The sequence below is a fragment of the Sphaeramia orbicularis genome, chromosome 17 (genome assembly GCF_902148855.1).
Source record: "Sphaeramia orbicularis chromosome 17, fSphaOr1.1, whole genome shotgun sequence".
NCBI lineage: Eukaryota > Metazoa > Chordata > Actinopteri > Kurtiformes > Apogonidae > Sphaeramia > Sphaeramia orbicularis.
Genome location: NC_043973.1, coordinates 35,623,965 through 35,639,917, shown reverse-complemented (window position 1 = coordinate 35,639,917; position 15,953 = coordinate 35,623,965). Strand labels below are relative to the sequence as shown.

General features: G+C 35.6%; 1 protein-coding gene across 2 annotated transcripts; it reads right to left on the bottom strand.

The window, feature by feature from the left end:
• Positions 1-159: 159 nt before the first annotated feature.
• Positions 160-8,885, bottom strand: LOC115437055 (profilin-2-like). Of its 2 annotated transcripts, none has more exons than XM_030160132.1 (3): positions 8,508-8,885; positions 4,374-4,566; positions 160-2,253 (listed from the first exon to the last, which is right to left on the bottom strand). In XM_030160132.1, the coding sequence occupies exons 1-3, from the start codon at positions 8,634-8,636 to the stop codon at positions 2,156-2,158; spliced, it is 420 nt and encodes a 139-aa protein (XP_030015992.1). In that variant the 5' UTR covers positions 8,637-8,885; the 3' UTR covers positions 160-2,155. The 2 variants fall into 2 exon arrangements, with proteins under 2 accessions (XP_030015992.1, XP_030015993.1); XM_030160133.1 differs by having other exon boundaries at positions 160-1,934.
• Between the last annotated feature and the right edge of the window lie 7,068 nt (positions 8,886-15,953).

The following is a 15,953-nucleotide window of genomic DNA, read 5'->3' as shown; positions in this document are numbered from 1 at the left end:
CATCAGTGAAAGGAGCCTTTTACCAACTCAGGGAAAAACTGACTTATGAGTGTAGTTTAGGCTTATGTACTGTACTGCTCTTCTACTTCAGAACATATGAACCACTTCTCATACAGTGTATAATAGTGACAAGGCACAGACAGGAAATACTGATTTAACTCTGGTTGGAATAACTTTTATTTGATCTGTCTGTAAACAAGAGGTCTCATCAATTCATGGCATTTGAAATAGCAGATTCTGTGGCAGAAGGAATACCCCCCAAAAAAAGACGGAATATTGCAAAGGTTTATTTTTTTTTTTTGTAGTTTAATTCTGTACATAATCCACAAAGTCTGGAGATTACTGATGCCAAAATATCCCGTAGGAAAGTGCCATTAAAAGTTACTTCTTGGTGGGGCAGCAGTTAAAAATCCAACTCGCAGTAGCAACAGATCAGATTGAGTTTATGGCACAGAACACACAGTTATTCTCAGAAAATTTTCACAAGACAACTTACAAATGTTCTTATTCCAACCAACACCATTTTCAATATGTTTAGTGTACACAGCATCATTTATTTTCTTTTAAATATACTTCTAAGTACCGTACTATGACAATTTGTGAATACACCTTTGATGACTAAAGCACAAGGCAAAGAATTCCATGGTGTTGGAGTCCAACAGCCTGGGTTTACAGTCAAAATGCATTCATACTGTAGTAAAATGACATTGCTGTTTCATAGCTTAATGAACATGAAGTTAGCGGAACTCAATTAGTGATGAACGGTTTAAGTAGTGTTAAAGTCTAAACAAGCAGTTAAATGTTTTACAGTCATTTGAAGTTGTCTTTATGAGTTACAGTCAACATGTGATGCCAACAATCATCCATCAGAATAAGCTGAAGTAATTCTGAAAATCCTCTTTTTGTGACAATTGGTCCGAATGGGAGGGGAGTAAACAGAACGGTGTAGTGATTTACAGCGAAATTTACAGAGAGCAGGAGCTGACGGACAGATCTGAACTGTTACAGTGGTGGAATGTCCGCTTGGGGACTCCGGATGTGATGAAGTATCAGGAGGTGTGGAGACCTCGGCGATGCTGACCTTAACACTACACTCAAACGACAGCCCGACACCACATCATCAACTTTGTAAGACCACATTCAGTTACAACAGCAAAAGCATGTAATGGAGGGTAAAAGAAGGGAGGAGTTTGAGGGAGACAAATTAGTACACACAGAAGGACTTTGTCAGAGGAAAATGATTCTTCAGAGTCTACGAAGACTTGAGGATGGAGGCAGATGAGAAGATGGTTTTGGCTGGAATATTACGACTGAACACAGAAGGGGAAAAGGTCTGGGAACTGTATGCTAAAGGGGGTATGCATGCAACTTTTCAATGCCAACATGCTGATGGAAAATAAAAAGGAACCTGGCATCTCTTAAAGGTTAACTATCCAAACTGTCACCACTATTACATGTGTACTTCCCTTGGAATATTAGCTGGTTGCTAAGAGGATATTATGCAAGGCAAGTCCAAATCTTTTTCACACTTTTATTACAGTTAGTGATCTTTTTTTTGCACGCTTTTTGGTTAATAAACCTTTAATCCATTTCATTGAACATGCCATTACTGTAGTGCCAAAAACATGAGAAGTACAATGTTAAGCGGGGTGGGTTTCAGGGAAAAAAAAAAAAGGAAATAAAAAAGGATAAAGGGCATTAAGCAAACAAAAGCTTTGTATAAAAGTAGACTGGGGAGGATATAACATTGTATGCCATCTAATCCTGGAAGTAGTGTCAACACAATGCGGTGAGTGGGAGTGAGCTGCTAAGTAGATGGATGCGTGGAGAGGTTGCTTAATATCCACTTTTCCGCAGGTAGTCAGCCATTGTATGTGCTTTCTTGTTAAGATTTCCACCATGGATCGCCTCCTTTCCCATGACTACAACCAATACTGGAGCACACAAGGAAAAAAAGAGAAATGAACAAAACTGAAGAGTTGCCCCCCCCTCCACAGGATGAAGGGGGAACAAAGGTGACACAGTATCTTACCACTCTTCATTGCTATTAAAAGTTTCCATGACATTTGACTGCTTGCAGGAGAAATCTTAACAGCAACATTTCTTTTCTCTTCTTTTTGTCCCTCAAATTTTTATCTAAGCGAGCTTGAAATCATTAAAACCCTGAATCCCTTAAGTATTTTGCCATTGAGTAAGCCTTCTTATTCAATCCGCCTCCATGGACCCCTTCTTTGCCCATTACAAGAACCAAAACTGAAAGAGAACAGATAGAAAAAAGGACAGTTAAGAAAATGAAAGGTAAAGGGAGAGGCATTCCAAATAAGGAGAAAGTATAGTCACCAGAGAGCTATTCAACTGCATACCATTTAGGGCTGACTAAGGCATACTGTACAGCACTCACTTGTTTACTGTTGAAGGTAATGGTCTGTTAACCCTTTAGCGCATGAGTTACAACAACCTGACTCATGTCAACTTTTTTTTTTTTTTTAAATTTCAAAACTTTTTAATCTCCAAGGGTCTCCTATCATGCAAGTATTAGCTACATAATCCTGCTGTCGTCTACTTTTCCACCCCATTTACAAGACAGTTACTTTAGATTAGGTGTCTGTTGTAGGGACCACCATGCGTGAAAGGGTTGATAAACACTTCAACAATGTTGCAATAACCTCATCTTCCATGGGGCTGCTGATAACTTACCAAATTTATCTTTTAAAAATAATGTCAACACACATAAGCTGCATGGAATATGAGAGCACATGGTTGGTCGGATAGCGTTTGATTTTAACAGCAAACCTGAAGTTACCAGAAAAAGTATCCTGGACAGGATTTGTGCAGACTTGGACAAGTTAAATTTAAGACTAATATCTTTATAAGCTAATTTTAGGGCACCTTCATGTTTTTCCTGATTTCCTAAGACTAATTATTTAATACATTTTAAAAAGGCCTAACATTCAAATTCTTGGATTTTACACTTTATGTAACTCGAGTTGGATTAGTCTGTGCCAATAAGACATTTTATATAGTTTCAAAATAGGTTGGCACCAACAGCGGTCCATGGCTTTGGCTAATAACAAATCTCTGAACTGGACATGCTGACTGAGGGAAAACAGCACAAAAAAGGCAAATGCTCATGGCTAGATTTTTGTACTTAGTTTAAGATTTACTTCCACATTTGTTAATTACCTCCATGTTAACAAATTCAAATTTATTGATTTAGGTGTTTTACTTTGTTGAACTATGCATCCAAGTCAGTCATCCAGGATCTAAATGAAGTGAAAGACTTTCAAAATGATGGATGATTATGTCTGCAAATTAAACATCCATCAGGTCTTCCTGCTCATGAATATATTGGCCTTTAAAAACCAACCATTATTCGACCTTTAGTAAAAACCCTGCAGTGGCCATTTTGTTATAAAAACAAAATAGGGAATGGCTTATTAAATGCCAGAGACCAACTGAAGTGCACTACAACTTCCAGATAGTTAAGTGCAGAAGTCTGTTATCTTGAGGGGAATAAACTTAGCTGAGTTTTTTTTTTTTAATTAACCAATTATCAAACATGTTTTCTGGTTCCAGCTTTATTAGTTTTCTCTATGTTATCAGTTATTTGGTGATGACAAATTAATTGAACAAAACTATATTAGTAATAAACTATGAGTTGTGACCATATCGGCATCTGAATAGACTTGTTAGTGGTCATCAACTGTATTTAATTTATGCTCTCCTCTCTACCGTTTAGAGTACAAGCGGATTAGTAAGGTGACAGGTGGACAGAACAGAAAGGGAAGCAGTATTAGGATAAAGAAGGAAAACACGTCTTCTATTGCAAACAGTGTTTCACCAAAAAAATAAATTTGAGCACAGATTTGTCAGATTGTTTGATGACGTCTACACTTGAGAAACACTGGAGCAATGCCAGACTTTGAGGACCACAAAAGAACCCAACTGAAGTAGGCAAACCTTGGCTTACGTGAAACACACCATACTTGATGTAGTTACGTATACAGTTTAACTCATTAAGTCAGCATCATCAAAAATGTGAGATATTTAAACTTTTTGGCCAGTTTCATAACACCATTTGTAAGTAGTGTTTACATGCACATTACAAATGGTGGCAATATCTCACTTCACATTTAAGCATTCCTCACAAATGGTACGTAAATCTACTCTACAACACTAATCATGCTGTTTTATTAATGAGTTGCATCAAAAAACAGCATACAGTATATCACGCTGCACATTTGGTGAGTTTAGTTTGTTCAGTTACACTTTGTTAGGTGACAAAACTGTTGATAGTTATAACTAATGCTTTCACAATAGACTAAAGTATGTTAATAGTTATAATGCCAACTGTTCTGAAACTACATATTTACCTTTTCCGGCTCTTCCCACAGAGATATTGTATGTAGGCTCTCCTCCTTGGCTCTTTGTCCTCATGTCCATCGTCCAGTCCCCATCCACCAGGAGGCTGTCTCTAAGGACTGAACACTTCTTTGAGCCCAGAGTCAGACCACCGGTGAAAAAGGACTCCCTGTCCTTACCAATAAGGACGTCAATTTCTTGAGACTGAAATAAAGCACACAAAAGAGAAAAAAAAAAAAAAAAAAAAGAGAAAGAAACACAAGAGCAAGATCAGTCATTTTACATAACTCCACAGACAGATACAAAAACAAGTACAGGGCACTGTCATTTAATACACTCCTATATATGATGTGTGCATATTTAAAGTGATGATCTGCTATATCCTGTCTTGGTGTATTTTAATCTACAAAATAAATGTTTTTGTTCCCGAGTAAAGCATTTTTTGTTGATTCAGTGTGACCATTACATTTGCAACTGAGGTTAAAGGGTAGTCGCCCAAACCATGACGACTTCACATAATCAGCCTTTACTCATCTTACCCATAATGACCCTAGGAAGCAGAACTGCTGTTTATCTCCCTCATACTGGTTGTCCGACACTTTTACAGACTTATGGTGAATTACTGATATTTACCCAACTCTATAGCGACAAATCCATCAGTGGTGGAATCTAACCAAGTACTTTTAATCATGTATTGACATAAATTTTTTTATTACTCGATGGCATTTTTCAGACAGCCCTAGTTCCCTTTCGGAATACCATTGTTCCCACCCTTCCTGTTAATGAAAACCATGCATGTCCAAATGTGCTAATTTTGACCGTTGTTGAAATGAAGGATGAAGTGTCCCTTTATGGGCTGGGGAAAAAAACTCCCTCTTAAACCCAGTTGGATTATCTGAAAAAAAATTGTCACAAAGATGGAACCACGCCTGTTATTCTGAGTTCATGATAAGATTACATTGCATTGTTCTCAAGGGACACCAAAGCAACAAACATGATCTTATAAGATGTGATGCATGACAGTTGACTGGACTACACCAAAGTAGTTAAAATGAGCTCAAACTCAACATGTTAAAAGTAAAACCAGATTATCTAAGAAATTTAGAAAAGATAGCACCACACTTTTAAACTTTACACATATTTTGCTAGTGTTAATTTTTTAATACAGCACTGTTTAAAGTTGAGTATGCATCAGTACTTTAACTTATACAGTGCTTTTCGGGCATGTAAATGAAACTATTGTGCTGTTCTTCTAAGATTGTATTGATGGTTGATTTTTGTATTATTATTTATGCTTTACTTGTTCACATATGTTAAATTTCATTGCACGTTTGGAATAAATCGAATCATGTTGATACACATCTTATTACGCTTTCCAGTTAGGGATTTAATTTGATAAAAGACTATGTACTAAACTTAATCTTATGGAATGTGATGCATTGCTGTAGATTAAACTGCATAAAATGTTTGCTCCTGAAGGATTCTGTAAACTGGCTTGAGTGTCTGGTTTTAACTGGCTCTATATGTAAAGTGTCATGAGATAACTTTTGTTACGATTTGGCGCTATATAAATAAAATTGGATCGACTTAAAGTACATAAAGCAGTTAAAATGAGCTCAAAGTTAAAATGTTATGAATAAAACAAGATAATGAAAAGAAACTTATAAAAGATAGCACCATACTTTTATACTCTCCACATTTTGCCAACAGTGACTGAATACAGTAGCGTTACTTTAAGACACAGGTGTCAAACATGCGGCCCGGGGGCCAAATCTGGCCCATCAAAGGGTCTAATCTGGCCTGCGGGATGAATTTGTGAAATACAAAAAATTCACTGAAGATAATCAGTGGTATCAAAATCATCTTATTTCAGGTTCCACATACAGTCCAATTAGATTTTAAGTGGGTCAGACCAGTAAAATATTATCATAATAACCTATAAATAATGACAACCCCAAACTTTCTTTGTTTTTTGATGTAAAAAAGTTAAATTACATTAAAATGTTTACATTACCAAGCTATAGGTTTACAAAAAAATGTGAATAACCTGAAGAAATATGAACAAATGGAAATGTCTTTAAAAAAAAGTAAATGCAATTTTACCAATATTCTGCCAGTTACTAAATATTTTGTGATTGTAATACACGTGTAAATGATAAACTGATAAACCGAGGCAGAATATTGTTAAAATTGCACTTGTTTTTTTTAAGACAATTCAAGTTGTTCATGTTATTCAGATTTTTAAGGAAACTTTGTTGATGTAAACCTGATCATAATGTAGTTTTACTTTTTTCACTGTTATTATTTTACTGGTCCGGCCCACTGGAGATCAAATTGGGCTCAATGTGGCCCCTAAACTAAAATGAGTTCGACACGCCTGGTTTAAGTGGAGTATCTTCAGTATGTATCAGTACTGTAACTTACATAATGCATGTGGATACTTCTAAGCTTTTTGCATTTTCGAATATGGGACTTTATCTAATAAGGCAATGTGAATTAAACCTGTAAAAGTATAAAATGGTAGGAACAGTAAGCATATTTTTGCAGATTTTTCACTCATTTTTCACTCGTGCATTCCCAGCAGTGAGTGGGTATGTGAATTAAACCTGTAAAAGTAAAAAATGGTAGTAACTAGGGATGTAACAGTTACCGGTATAACGATAAACTGTGGTAAAACTGCAGACGGTTAGTATTATAGTTTAAATTCTAATTATCATGATAATCGTGTTTGATTACCGCACTTTTAGGGGAAAAACCCTACGTAAATATCTGCTTTTATGCCAAATATTTGAGTATAGTTTGAATTTATTACAATTTTGATTTTATATACCTAATAGTTGTAACCAACATTCACTTTTAAAGTCTTTGAAAATGTTCGTTAAGCATCTTTGTGTTATTTATGCAATAAAGTATACACATTTTCAAATCGGATTTTATATTTTTTTGTGTTTTTTGTCCTTTTATGCTTATATAGTAGATTAAAGTGATAAATTAATAGACAGATGATATAGATGAAGTTGTGCTGAAAAACAAACAAAAAAAAGATCCCAAACATGAGTATAGCAAACATTTGTTTATATAGTATATAAAGGCAAAATCAAAAGGACTGAAAAACGGACAAAATAGGCTCAGACCACTAAGGGTTAATATTTGAATGTTTCTGCAACAGAAGATATATTGTGAAAATTATTTTATTTATTTTTAAATACAACTTAGTTAAATTATTTCAGTGTGTATTAGTACTTTTTGAACATTTTGAGCACAGTTTCAATAATGATAACCGTGATAATTTTGGTCACAATATGATATGAAATTTTCATAAGGTTCCATCCCTAGCAGTAACAGTAAGCATATTTTTGCAGATTTTTCACTCATGCATTCCAAGCTTTTTCCTGCAGTGAGCGGCGGAAGTAAGAGGACGTCAACGGAGGACTAGCTACCCCTAGTGCCGTCCCTCACAATGAATAAGAAAAAAAAAAAAAAAAAAGACTTCATTGTCACTCCCACCAGACAAAAACAGTCTTGTGTGCTCTCCCGCTATTTATTTATTTTTTTTACAAAGAAAAATCAGACTAGTTTATTATGAGCAGACTGAGTATGTGGCCCTTTTTTAGCAGCAGGGAGCCGGTAAAGCAGCAGCTTAAGGGGAACTCATGAAAACGGCCGCGGCTACACACAAAGCATGCACACCCTTCAGTCAAGCACCGCTTAGTCGCCTTTTTTTTTAACACAGAGTTAAATGAACCTAAACCCGTCTTTAAAGTCAATTACATGTCGTTAGCTGAAACTACGAGGTGTATAGTTTAATATTAAGCGAAAAGGACAATGAGTGGAGTCTTATCTGAGCTACACGCGGTCTAATCCTGTACCGTTTCCTTAGCAGGAAATAGCAGCAGACAGGCCAACGGTGAAAGAGCTAGCATAGCACTATAAGCTAGCATAGCACTATACGCTAGCGCTAGCACTATAAGCTAGAGCTAGCCTGTACCGTTAGCCTGCTAGTCAATTAGACCCTAGGCAGCGAGGTAACGGTTTTAGCGCTTTTCCACTCTCACGCAACGTCTACGTGGATGGAACACAGCGGCACAGTCGAAAAGAAACACGAATTCACAACGTTTAATTCATTTCAGTAGAGTTCTTCTTACCGTGATACTGTTGAAAGTACCACCGGCATGTGCTGCCCAAACATATTTGGCGTCCGTATACCCAACAATGGCGCTATCCTGACAGCTGCCATCGGCCATCAGGTTTTCCACGTAGCTTTGCCAAGACATGTTGAAGAAACGGATGAAATATATATATATATTTAAAAAAAAAAAAAAAAACCTACAGCTTCAGAAGGTCGGGAGGCAAAAAAAGGTAGGGAGGCAAATCGGAGAAAAGTTGAGGAGGAATTTAGAGTCTCCAATCTAAGCCACAGTTCGACGTTCTCCAACGCCAAGGCTGGGGCAGCAAAGAAAGCCAGGCAGGGCAGTGAGGCAGCGGCTGGGTGGAGTCCGCATCAGATCACTCCGCACAATGAGAGAGAGAGAGAGCCGGCGCTTTTATGGCAGCGGCAGCAGCAGCAGCAGGCGGCGGAATAAAGAGGGACTTATCAGCTCAGCCAAGAGTCAACTGTCTGAGGGAATGCCGGGGTGCACATGCAAGCAGATGGGGATTTACTAATGCACCCATCCAGCCAATAATTATTTCATTCATTCATTCATTCATTGTCTTTATGTTGCAGGACTAACATGACAGCGCCTCACCATGCAGCTCAGTTTGTGAATATAGTTAAAGGATAAAGACTGTACCCATGTGCCTGATGGATTTCTAGATTATTCCGACAATCCTGTTGCATTTTACCACACAAACACACATTCCTTGTTTTTCATCATTTATCATTTATCCCATCCAGCTAGGCCCTTACTAAGCTCCAAGTGTGCCTTTTTGGCACACTTGTGGAATAATGTAAAAAAAAAAAAAAAAAAATCATACAGTTTTAATTCTTTTACACTTTTCTTTTCTACTTTTTTACACAAACACACATTCTTTGTTTTTCATCATTTATCATTAAATGTGCAGTAATCCTTAACAGCCTCACTAACACTTTCATGCACAGTGGTCACTCCAGTGAACAGTTATTCAAAGCTGTTCTCTTGTATATTCATAGGTTTTGTTGTTTTAGTTCCACATCAGCCAACACAGTGGACACTTATGTACCATCTCATACACTAATTCATACCGTTACTGTAACTTTACTGTTCTTGATCATCCTGATCTGCACTAACATGATTGAGTGTAAATCAATTGCTCATTGTTAGTAGACTGTAATTAAGAGTTTTCTTAAACAAAAAGTTTTGTTTTTTTTCATATTATCTCCATGAAGAGAGTAATAACTAGTATAAGAGTATGAGAAAACATCAGATTAGCTGCATCAAAAATGCTTTTGTTTCATAGTTTTCACACAGTTTATCACTTTCTGTTATTGTATTTTAAATACATGTCTTTGCTTCAAAAATTGAACCCATGGTGTCCAAATGAGTGGACATTTTTGTAACTCCATGACAAATAGGTTTATTTAAAAAAAAAAAAAAATCAATCAAATAAATTATACTTTATGTGCAGTTTAACTAGTACCTAAATTTTTTGTGTTTCCTGAAAAGTCTGAAAAAGTTGACTTAGGGAATTATTACAGGAAGGTGATGATATCTTTATGTTGCAGGACTAACATGACAACGCCTCACCATGAGCTCAGTTTGTGAATGTAGTTAAAGGATAAAGACTGTACCCATGTGCCTGATGGATTTCTAGATAATTCCACCAATCCTGTTGCATTTTATCCACACAAACACATATTTATCATTTAATGTGCAGTAATCCTTAACAGCCTCATTAATTAAACGCATGATGCAGTTAGAGTAAATATAAAAGGCATGATGTGAAATATATACTTTATATGCAGTTTAATCAGTACCTAAGTCTTCTTTTTATATTGTCACCTTCCTAATTTTTTTTTTTGGCAGAAATGACTTTTTTTCCCTTTAAATCATCAAATACTTAATTTCTAGTTAAGTTTTTTGTGTTTCCTGAAAAATTTGAAAAAATTGACTTTAGGGAATCATTGCAGGAAGGTGATGATATACAAATAAACTGAGAATAAAATACCATGACACTATTTCTTAGTGTCATACAAATTCTTAGAAATAAAAATATTCAGGTGTCTATGCCATTTGCATATATTACTAAACTATATTCATGATGTTCAATATGTGAGCAGTGCAAAAAAAAAAAAATAGCAGAAATAAACTGTAAAAAAATTTCAATGAAACCCAAAGTAAAAAAAATACATGAAAAGTCAGTTTCAAAGTCTGATGTAGAAAAAAAAACACTCAGGATCTCATACCAACAAAAAGAGGAAGTCCTGACAACTTTCCTGTTTTTTGATGATATAAGTTTTGTTTGGAAAATTTCTATAATATGAACTAAATTTAGTCAGATATAGTGGCATGATTTTCTTTCCATTTCTATTACCAAACTTTGTCCATGAATGTGCAAACAATAGCAGAAATAGGTGCGTTTAAGAGATTTATAAAACAATACATAAAAAATCAGACAGTTTCACTTTGTGTGCACAGTTTAATCAGAACATAAATCCTCTGTATGCAGCAGAGACATGGACCATATGCAAAGAAGTGAAGGATAAGAGCCTTTGAGCTGTAGATGTAGAGGAAAAATATTTAGGATATCATACTAACATCAGAAATAAAACAAGGAAGTCCTAAGAGGTTTTATATCATCTGGTGATAAACGTCATGACCCAACTTCTGTTTGTATAAATCACTCTAAGTATACTCAGATTTATTGTCACATGACTTAATTTGTGTTCATATTATATTACTAAACTTTGTCCATGATGTCAAGTCCATAAAACACCAGGCAGTGCAAACAACAGCAGAAATATCTACATTACATTTAAATAGACTGTAAAACCGAAAACATAAAAAATACATGAAAAATCAGGCAGCTTCACTTTGTGTGCATACTTCAATCAGTATCAAAGTCTTTTGTTCGCCACAGAGAGAAAAGATGCATCATAAGCAAAGAAACGTTGAGAACAGGGTTAGAGCCTTTGAGAAGTAGATGTACAGAAAAGCACCCGGGATCTGATGAGAAGATCATACGAAAAAATAAAACCAATGGCCCTGTAGCTTACCGGCCAAATTCAAAGCTTTGGGAAATGTATCCAGATACCATTTATTCTCACCCAGTTATATGTATTTATTCTATTACAGAAATAGCCCATGTTTTGCTCATATTCCAATCAGATCTGTACAAAATTCCAATTCACACTTGATATCATTGATACTGATTTATTGGATCAATCCACTTTCTATCTCTTATAATAGGAAAATTTTTCAAAGTGGCACCAAATCCAGAATCAGATCCAGATCCAAATAATTTCAATCCCTTGTGTTGACATCATCATACAGAAGCTGTATACCAAGTTTGAAGTCAATCAGAACTGGAGTTTAGGAGAAAAAGACGATTGAAATTTTTTCCCCATAGGAGCCCATGTTAAATTTTCTGTCAGTTCCAGATCCAGAAGAAGATCCTGATCAGCATGTGGACATTATGTTTTGATCATCTCCCCATCAGGGCTGGACTGGAGAAATTTACACTGGATATCATTTATATTTACTGAGTTATTGCATCCATCCACTTCCTATCTCTTATAATGGGGAAATTTTTCAAAGTGGCACCAAATCCAGAATCAGATCCAGATCCAAATAATTTCACTAACTTTTGTTGACGTCATCATAAAGAAGCTGTATACCAAGTTTGAAGTCAATCAGAATTGTAGTTTCGGAGAAGAAGATGATTGAAAGTTTTGTAATGGGCGACATACGCCGGACGACGCATGACGACTGTCGGCCGGTAAGCTAACAAAGCAGAAGAGGGTCTTAATGGATACCGCCAAGAAAAAAACTACCATACTTTGCCCAAAAATCCTTGTATTTTGCTCATGCTGTTAGACTAAACCACCAACAATAAGTGCTATTAAAGAAATCAAGGAAGCAAAACATGAAGGTTAGACCCAGAAGAGCATGGCATCCTGATGTACTGCAGTGGGTGGACGTCATGCCCAGCAGCAGTAAGAGAAAGATGGAGAACCAGGACCTCCTAAAACCCCAGTGGATGCAGGTCACAGACAATGAAGTCAGAAACAAAATGCAGAAAACATAATGAGGTGTACTGTGACCATTTCAGTTTGTGCCCTTGTAAGGAAATACAGTCGCGGAAAAAATTATTAGACCACTCTTGTTTTCTTCAATTTCTTGTTCATGCAATGACATCTATTCTGGGTCTCTGGCAGCCTATAAACCAAATGTGGTATGAATTCAACCAACAATTTCGCTGCTACAGACATTTGAAATTTCATCCATTATAAGTAAATGGGGGGAAAAAAAAATGTTAAAAATTCACGAAAAATTTTAACTTTGACCTACTTTTCCCAGAATGTAATGAGATCTATTTTGGGTCACTGGCAATATATAAACCCAATTTGGTGTGCATTCAATCAATAGTTTTGCTGCTAGAGTGTTAACAATCAAATAAAGAAACAAAAAAAACTGAACCAAAAGCAATACCCCTTGCCTCCCTTTCGGGGGTAGGGTAGTTATGAAAAAATTGTGAAAAGAATAGGTTTTATGTATTTATTTCAAATATATATATATATATATATATATATATATATATATATATATATATATATATATATATATATATATATATATGTATGTATATACATATATATATATATATATATATATATAAATTTAGTAATATTTGTAACAAAAACTGTGTAACACTGAATGGGTGAAAACAGATTTCATTAAAGGTCATGGGATTTGAATCAATAAGTTTTTTTTATTGAGTAAATAACAGGTGTTAATCACAGATTCACAGATACAGTTATGGAAAAAATTGTTAGACCACCCTTGTTTTCTTCAGTTTCTTGTTCATTTTAATGCCTGGTTCAACTAAAGGTCCATTTGTTTGGACAAATATAATGATAACAACAAAAATAGCTCATAGTAGTTTAATTTCAGAGCTGATATCTATCCATTTTCCATGTTTTCTTGATAATAACCAAAATTACTTCGGTTCTTACATCAATATCTGTGTCATTGTACTGACAAAAACAGTGCTTATATTCATTCCATGTTTTCTTTTCTGTCTGTTTTAGTCACATGATGCACACAGGAGTTAGGACTGGATTGCATAAACATTGTTTTTGATGACTTTTGATGGTCTAATAATTTTTTCCGTGACTGTATGTGCCCTCAAAGAGTGGAATTTGTACATTATTGCAGTGAATTCCAAACTTTTTCAAGGTTCAAGGTTCATTTTATTGTCATTTGCTTGTTTATACATAAAACGAAATTTGTACTCAGGACCAGCAGTGTACAACATCCTAAAAAATTATCTATAATAATTAGTCCGGTGAGAAAAAAAAAAAAGAAATAACAGTAAAAAATAAACAAAAAAAGCTAATAAATAAATACTGCAGTGCAAGAGTAAACTTCAGCTCAAGACCCAGAAAATACATTTTATTGTCACTATCATGAATTTCTATAATGTCCATATTTTACACACCTTTTCCACCGTCAACACAATGGAATCTCATAATGTCAGACAGAGATAGACAGATATAACCACTTCTAACATGTAATAGTCAGTTTTATAATCCTTCACCAGTGAAACTCATGAAACAAACTATTCAATTGCTGACATTTAGGAAAAAAAACACATGACAAACTGACTTTTCCTGTGTCTGAAAGTGTCTTTTGTACTTGGATCCTCTTCTGTATTTCATGTCTTATTTTGACTTTTTCCAATATTTTCATCTAATTCTTGTTCATAAAGTCTTCCAGAGAACACTCTAGTGAATTCATTCTGTAAATAAATGCATGGATCATACTGTTGGCATGTATATTTTACTGGACCAGTTGGTGACCCAATAAATAAAAGCCCCACAGCGGATTTTGAGTCCCATTCCTACATTTGGGAATGGTAGCCTTAAAGCACTGGGACAAAAATATACCCCTGGAAACTACACATATGTGTCAATGTTAAGAGTAGGTCTACTGCTGGTGATAATCCATCTGTACCCTGTCCTATACCCCTACTTATGGATGGTGCTCCACTCCATATCCAGTGGATTTAACCTCTATACACAGTGAAATATTATTATCAGTCCCTCTTCTCTGTAAGGTGACCTTGGATGACTTGAAAGGCAGCACTAGGGATGTAACGATAACCGGTATAAAGATAAACCGCTGTACAATTCCTGACGGTTAGGATTCAGAATCAGACTCAGAATCAGAATGGCCAAGTATGTGAACACATACAGGGAATTTGGCTTCAGTTTGTACATTGCTCATGACATACTGTTCTGACATGAACCCAGAACAACATGTGGACCTGGACACAATATAGACCAGGGGCGTCAAACTCATTTTCTTTCAGGTTCCACATTCAGCCTGATTTGATCTCAAGTGGGCCGGACCAGTAAAATAATAACAGAAAAATCTATAAATAATGACAACTCCAAATTTTTAGCTTACCGGCCGACAGTCCATAAGCTATTGTCGTCATGCGGCGTCCGTCATCGTCGTCTGTCGTTGTCGTCTGTTGTCGTCTGTTACAAAACTTTCAATCATCTTTTTCTTCAAAACTACAATTCCGATTGACTTCAAACTTGGTATACAGCTTCTTTATGATGATGTCAACAAAAGTTAGTGAAATTATTTGGATCCGGATCTGATTCTGGATTTGGTACCACTTTGAAAAATGTCCCCATTATAAGAGATAGGAAGTGGATGGATGCAATAACTCAGTAAATATAAATGATATCCAGTGTAAATTTCTCCAGTCCAGCCCTGATGGGGAGATGACCAAAACATAATGTCCACATGCTGATCAGGATCTTCTTCTGGATCCGGGAACTTACGGAAAATTTCACATGGGCTCTTACAGGAAAATTTTCAATCGTCTTTTTCTCCCTAACTCCAGTTCTGATTGACTTCAAACTTGGTATACAGCTTCTGTATGATGATGTCAGCACAAGCTATTGCAATTATGTCGATCTGGATCTGATTCTGGATTTGGTGCCACTTTGAAAAATTTTCCCATTATAAGAGATAGGAAGTGGATTGATCCAATAAATCAGTATCAATGATATCAAGTGGGAATTTGAATTTTTTTACAGATCTGATTGGAATATGAGCAAAACATGGGCTATTTCTGTAATAGAATAAATACACAGAACTGGGTGAGAATAAATGGCATCTGGATACATTTCCCAAAGCTTTGAATTTGGCCGGTAAGATACAGGGCCATTGGTCCTATTTTTACCTTTGTTTTAGTGTAAAGAAAAAAAAACCAAAACATTAAATTATGAAAATACTTACTTTTCTAAACTATCCAAACAAAAAAGATGTGAATAACCAGTAAAAAACTAAAATTTCTTTAGAAAAATCAGTGCAATTTTAACAATATTCTTGCCTCAGCTTATCATTTCTACATGTGCATTATGGATCGGATCA